A 6850-nucleotide genomic window follows, 5' to 3' on the forward strand; every position below is an offset into this window, starting at 1 on the left:
GTGGCCGGGCAAGGCGCGGCTGAGCCCTGGCGCGCTGGGCGCTGCGGCTGGGCCTGGGAAGGCCGAGGGAGCTGGGCTGGGCCTTGGCGGATCGTGGCCCACGCGGGCTGAGGCCGTCCTCCTCCCGTGCCCGCACGGACAGGGAGACAGGGGGGGCGGTGGAGGTTCACGCCGGCGACGGCGAGGCTCGAGGGCGGCGGCGGGGCGGATCCGGCAAGGGCGGGGCCGGCAGAGGCCGGATCCGGCAGCGGCGGGTCCATTCCCGGCGACGAACGGCGGCGGGGACGAGTCTCCAGGGCAGAGGTGGCTCCCGAGCTCGGGTGGTGGCGGCCATGGCAGAATTCCTGCGGGAGAGAGAGTGAGAGAGAGGAAGGAGAAGGTAGGGGAAGGAGGAGCAGGGGAGGTGAGGTCCGGCCTGGCTGCTGGTGCTCGACGGCGCGGCTCCGGCGAGCCGGACGAGGTGGCGGGGGAAGCGGGCGAGGAGGCGAGGCGCTGGGGCGCTCGGGCGGAGAGAGCGGGAGCCGGGCCCAGATGGGCTCGGAGGGGCCTCCCGCGGGCCTGCGGCGGCAGGAGCCTGCGGGGAGACGCGTGGCGCCCTGGGGTTGGAGGAGGGCGCGGTCAATGGTGGCGGAGCCAATGGAGACGCGACAAGTGGCGCGGGTGAGGTGGCTGGCGCCGGATTTGGAGGGGGAAGGCGGCGGCGCGGCCAACGAGGTGGGAGGAGGCTGCGAAAACGAGGAGGAGAGGGGTTAGGGCGACCAGATTTGGAAGGAAGGGGGGTTTAAATAGGAAAGGAGGGCTAGGGTTTAGTCTCTAGGGGGTTTAGGGGGTTTCCGGACCCTCGGATCGCGATCGTGCGCTCCGAACAGAGGGGGGGGACTAGGTGGCTGCAGGTGGGCTGTGTAGAATGCCTCGAGCTGAGAAGAGAGAGAAACAGAGCGACCCGGTGGCAGTTTCGGAGACCGAAACGTCCGACGATTAATCCGACTATATCGCGGTTATAAATATAACGGTTGGGCAGTCAAACGGACTCCGAATGCGACGAAACTTGGAAGGCAGCCTGTCTACACTATAATAAGACCGCACGACAAGTTGCAACCCATTCCGAGAACATTTTTATGCCGCTTATAAAATAATATTTCGGAGGTGCCGCGGGCGCGTGCGAGTGTGTCCGGACTCGGAACGGACAACGGAGAGAACCGGCGGAACACGAACGGATGCAAGTTTTATGAAAACGATGCCGATGCAATGCGAATGATGACATGAGATGAGATGCATAACAAGAACAAAATGCAAAACAAACGACAAAAACCCAACCACGAAGGAAATATCATATAGCATCTCCGGAAAAGGCAATAGTCGGAGTTACGAATATGGAAAGTTGTATCCGGGGCGTTACACTACCCCGATGACAAGCCAAGCAATTATATCATATTTTTAACGCGCTTCAGCATTTTGAACTTCACACAATACATGAGTGTAAGCCATTGATATAACACTATGTGTGGAATAAAATACAGTAACAGAAATCAATAAGGAAAGTCAAAAAGGAAGAAAGTCTCGCATCAACTCGGTGGATCAACGGGCAATGAAGAGGCCCTTCAATCGATGTCAATGCAAGGAGTAGGGATTGCCATGCAACGGATGCACTAAGAGCTATAAGTGTATGAAAGCTCAACAGAAAATAAGTGGGTGTGCATCCAACTTGCTTGCTATGGAAGACCACGGGCATTTGAGGAAGGCCATCATCTTAATGAAAATTTTCCACTAGCATATAAAGTGATAACTCGCATGCAAAACTATATCATGTACTACAAGCTTGACAAGCATTACAACCAGCCACTCATGCCCCAAGGCTATTAGGGTGCAACAGCCAACAATAATGCATCACCACATGTCAGGTTCAGAACAAGCATTATTGTTGTCATGTGGTGCTGGACACGGAAAAACACCCATAATCAGTGGAGCTTGATGGAATGGTAGATGGCAGCCTCCATACATGGTGAAGCTTGACGGAATCAGTGATGAATGCCTAGCCGATTCCTGATGTTGCCGGCGCTGTTGTTCCTTGCCTTGCCATTGGGTTGTAAGCTCCGGTTCCCTTGCTTCAGCAGGTCTTGCGGATCCACCATTTGTATTATTCGCTCCTGCTTCGCTGCATTTATGTCAAAAAAAAACCCGTCAGTATTCGTCACATGAACCAATCACACCGAGTGTTGCGATCAAAACTATGCACCACTGACTTTTGATATCTGTTGACAATTAACAAGTCTGTTTGATCCTAGAAACTCATCCAGATAAAAATATTGAAAATAGAAGAATCATACCATTGCTAAATTCTTGGTAACCTTCTTCAAGCTTTCGTTTTGTAGCTTCAATTTTGGCATTCTTTGCAAGCTCTAGCATCGCCTGGACTGGATTCTCATCATGTTGACCCAACAGTCTCTATAACCAGTGAAATGGTTTAGAAAAATAGCATGCACATCACATATAAGCATCTAACTGTTCTTTTCCTCAAAAAAAAAAAAGATCTAGCTGTTCAGCAATACCGTATGCTTACATTAGGCATTGTTGGTTTTGTTCTTCTTTGAGTTTGATTCAGTATGATGCCTTGCGGCGGCTTAGGCCTTAGTTCAGAACCTATCGGCTCAGAGTGCAACCAATGTGGTCTCCCTGGCCCAAATGCTGCATTTGAAGGCTTCTCTTGTGCCTCGGTGATGCATTGCTGCCCTGTTTGCCAGCCGCAAGATTCACGCAGCCGTGACTGCCTCACCGCAGACTGATCAAGCCTCCAATTCTGTACTGGATCATACTGTTGGGCCATAGGAGGCTGTTTCTTGACTGACTCATGGTTTGTGGGATATTGTTGTTCACCCTCCTTGGCATTGATTCTAACATCTGCAGAAAAAAGTTACAGGGCAGCGACCATGTTAACACAACGCATAACAAAACACAGTGCGGAATCGCTGAAGTGCAATTACTCACTTCCATCATCATCCATTTCATCGAAGAACTTCGAAACCAAACCAAGTTTCCAAAACGAAGCAAAGATGGAGTTTGTCAGATCACATGTAGGACTGGCACCAATGCTAATCAGAGTAACAATCTCGTGGGTTTTCTTGAGAAAAAAAACGGATGTCTAAATGGTCAGTACCTCGGATAACTGTATGGAAGTACACGGCGTAGCGAAAAGAGCAGCTTCATCCATGGGAGGGGACGGAAGCCCACCTTCTTCCTGTTCAATGCAAGAAGCCTCCATTGATTGCGGCGTGCGATCTGCGGATAGTTTCAGCAAGATAATGTTAGGGCACCTTACCTACAGTATTGATCAATTTTGAATTTCTTAAGAGAGTGCATCCAGTTTGCATTCTCACCTACAATGGCACCTTCATCGCTGACCCACTCACTGACTATAGCCTGCCAACCTCTACAATGTGGCTCACCAAAGATGTTAATGCTAGAAAGTTAAGACAAATTAGACATGGTAAAATAACAAAAACTTACTTGATGAGGGATCGCACGAGTATCCGAATCTGCTTTGAGCCGTAATTCCGTAGGTGTTTCACTGCCTTTCCAATCTCAGTAACCTAAGAGCAGTTCAGTTGGTAGATATGAACAAAAGCAATCAAGGGAATTCGTCAAACACATGGAGCAACAGAGAAGTTTATCCCGGTTTACCTTGATGGCGTCCGCCGTGAATTTCAACTGCTGAAGCCTCCGGAGCAGGTCGAGCAGTTCCTCCTCCGACTGCACGAAAAGAAGACGCAAGCAATGCAATCAGTACTAGTAGTAAGCAGTTGGTGAGACCAATGGGAATGAAATTAGTCAGACGCGGTGGTAGTGGCAGGAAAGGTGGGAACCATTTGTTGGTTGCTGGCGAGAGCGGTCTTGACGCTGAAGACCTCTGCGACGATGGGGTCGTGGCGACTGGCCCGGTCGGGGAATGCGGGTGCCGCCGCCACCACGACAGCGTCCTCTGGCGGCGGGAGGACGTTGAGCACGGTGTAGAGGCGGTGCGCGATGGCGTCCCGGCGCGCGCGGAGGCCGTCGGGGTTGTCGGCGGCCGCGAGGCAGATGGCGGCGTCGATGGTGTCGAAGATGCTGGCGCGGGCGCCGCTGAAGAAGCCGCGCCAGTAGTCAAGCGATGGCGGCGGCGGGGCCATCGGAGGCCAAGGCCGGCGACGGAAGCGCCGATCAAAGCAAAACGAGTCGAAGGATCCCTGTCCCTTTTGCTTGAAGAAGATTTGATTCCAATCAAGGACACTAAAAACTCCGGGGAACTTGTTTTCCTGATTTTGCAGTTTCCAAGCCGATGGACAAGTCCATAAATTACTACCAATACTACTAGTAGTATAGACTAGGTCGCGGGGGCGCGGCGGCGTCGTGAAACCTGTGTACCTGGCTGCGTTTTCTTGCTTAGAGCAACTCTAGCCGATCCGATCCTGTATCCCGCCGGCCCGCAAAACACGTTTACGGTTCGCGCAAAACCGTTTTTGCTGGCTGGCTCAGGCTGGCACAGATGCAGACCCCTCAAATTGATCCGTAAAAAAATATATTCGCGGAATATACCTTTTTACGGGTCGGTTTTGCGGGGTCTGCTCTTTGCGCCGCTGCATCCCGCATATCATCGGCCCGTAAATATCAAATTCAACAGAATTCAACAATTAAAAACAAACTGAATTATTCAAATCAAACATAATACAATAATCATCTGCATTACAAATAATTATTCAAATCACCGTAGCAAATAGGGATGGCAATGGATAAGGTATGGGCGGGTACAACATCCTTCTGCCCAAACCCATACCCATAGAAACTTTTTATACCCACCCATTTCAACACCCATGGGCATAAATTGGCACCCATACCCATACCCATTGGGTACGTTGTACCCAATGGGTGTCCAATGGGTATAATATATAACATTTAAAAATTTAAAAGGTAGAGAAATGAGTTTAAATTTGAAGTGATCATGGGCGATTAGTATAGCATTGACATAGGCTGCTACGGTGGGTGGCCTCTTGGACGCTGATGAAGTCATGTATCTAGGGTAGGGTCATAGGCCCGTCCAGAGGACCCTTCCCAAGGACATCTTCATAAGAAACAACGTTCCAGTCGACCAAGAGGGATTCCACTCGACAGACTCGAAGGCATTCGACCACGAAGACTCACTCGACCACCAGGAGATTAAGAGTCACTTTGTATCCAAACGGTCTGTAATTAAGTAGTCTTTATTACCATGATGACACTTTATGTAGGGCGTTACCAGTAACGCCAATCCTTTATGTACTTTAAACCCCGCATAACTGAGGGTCAGAGGGGTCGGGCAGACACTATATAAGCCACCCCCTCCTCAGTTTAAAGGGTTCGCACCCCTGTAACTCATACGCACATAATTCAGTCGACCGCCTCCGGGTTCCGAGACGTAGGGCTGTTACTTCTTTCGAGAAGGGCCTGAACTCATAAATCCCTAGCGTATACAACTACTCCATAGCTAGGATCTTGCCTCTCCGTACCTACCCCCATTCTACTATCAGACTTAGAACCACGACAGTTGGCGCCCACCTTGGGGCAGGTGTCTTAGCGACTTTTTGGAGAAGTTGCAATTTTTCCGATTGCCTTCATCATGGTTTCTGGCGGAGTTCTGGTCGAGGGCCACGAGATCCGTCTCGGTGCGCTCACTTTCATTGCCGACGACTCCGCTTGGCTCCAGGAGGCACCACTCGACATCGACACGCTCCCCGTCCGCGGTGCGACGCATTTTCGGGCGTGTGTCCGCGACGTCCTGCTGCGGCAGCCGTCGACTCTGTACCGGCCGACTCCTGTGCCGTTCTCCCTTCCTGTTTCCCGCCAACGCAAGCGCTCTGGTCGGTCGAGGCTTCAGCGGTAGGTGAGACACGCAGTAGCTCGCCAATCGCCACCACCCAAGTCGCGGCAATTGAGCCCGACGAATCTCTCTACGGCCTGTTCGATCTGTCGACTGGCTCCGTAGAGACTGCATCCGAGTGCGACAACAGTGATCCAGCGGCGGAGGTCCTGATGGTCAATGGGCCTCGTAGCCCTCCCGGCTTCCCCCGCATCGACGGGATGGATGATGGAGGCGACCCCGCTCAGACCCACGAGGAATATCAACCCGAGCCACTCACTTCTCAGCAAAGAGAAGATCTTCGCCGCTGGAACATGGATGCCCTGCATACTCCCATCGCAGGAGAAACTCCCGAGGCTCGTGCCTTGGAAGAGGCACGTTTGGCCAACTTGGCTGAACGCACTCGACTGGAGAACCTCCAGCAAGCACTCGACGAGCGTGCGCGGCAACGAGTACCCGACTCCAGTCGATGTCAGCTCTTTCCGCAACCAACTTAGGTATATCGAACCCCGATTCTAAATTTAGCAGCTGCAGCCCGTATAGCAGAGTCAATTCAGCCCTCCCAGTCGGAGGCTGGCAGAGGCTTGATGCAGATCAGGGATTTGCTCCGAGCCGCAGGAGATCAAAATTCAGTTGTGTCACAGTCGCGCAACAGGATTCACAGTTGATCCGTCACTGCGAATACAGTTCAATCGGCTCATAGCCCAAGATCGCCTCCGCGGCGCGAGGGACGTGAAGGTCGGCGGGACCAGTATGATGACCGATTTGATCGTGATGATAGGCGTCGAGTGCCCACTCCTCCCCCAAGGGGTGGGTCTTACGCCCATCGGCACCAAGATGACATGCGTCAGCTCAGTGTTGGGCGGAGAGTTCCGGTCGACCCTAGGGAACCAGGCTTTGACGCGAGATCCATCATCGTGCAAGGTTTGGTCGATCGGAACAGAGCTCATCGAGGTGGCCATGACAGAGATGCGCCCACTAGCA

At 52.4% G+C, this 6850-nt stretch overlaps 1 protein-coding gene across 1 annotated transcript; it reads right to left on the reverse strand.

Moving 5' to 3' along the window:
- Positions 1–1770: 1770 nt before the first annotated feature.
- On the reverse strand, positions 1771–4413 carry LOC119303495 (probable mediator of RNA polymerase II transcription subunit 26a). Its single transcript, XM_037580634.1, has 9 exons — positions 3861–4413; positions 3679–3747; positions 3505–3587; positions 3375–3427; positions 3155–3276; positions 2986–3013; positions 2561–2898; positions 2328–2445; positions 1771–2155 (listed from the first exon to the last, which is right to left on the reverse strand). The coding sequence occupies exons 1-9, from the start codon at positions 4161–4163 to the stop codon at positions 2019–2021; spliced, it is 1251 nt and encodes a 416-aa protein (XP_037436531.1). The 5' UTR covers positions 4164–4413; the 3' UTR covers positions 1771–2018.
- Positions 4414–6850: the final 2437 nt, after the last annotated feature.

This window comes from Triticum dicoccoides, chromosome 1B, assembly GCF_002162155.2.
Source record: "Triticum dicoccoides isolate Atlit2015 ecotype Zavitan chromosome 1B, WEW_v2.0, whole genome shotgun sequence".
Classification (NCBI taxonomy): Eukaryota; Viridiplantae; Streptophyta; class Magnoliopsida; order Poales; family Poaceae; genus Triticum; species Triticum dicoccoides.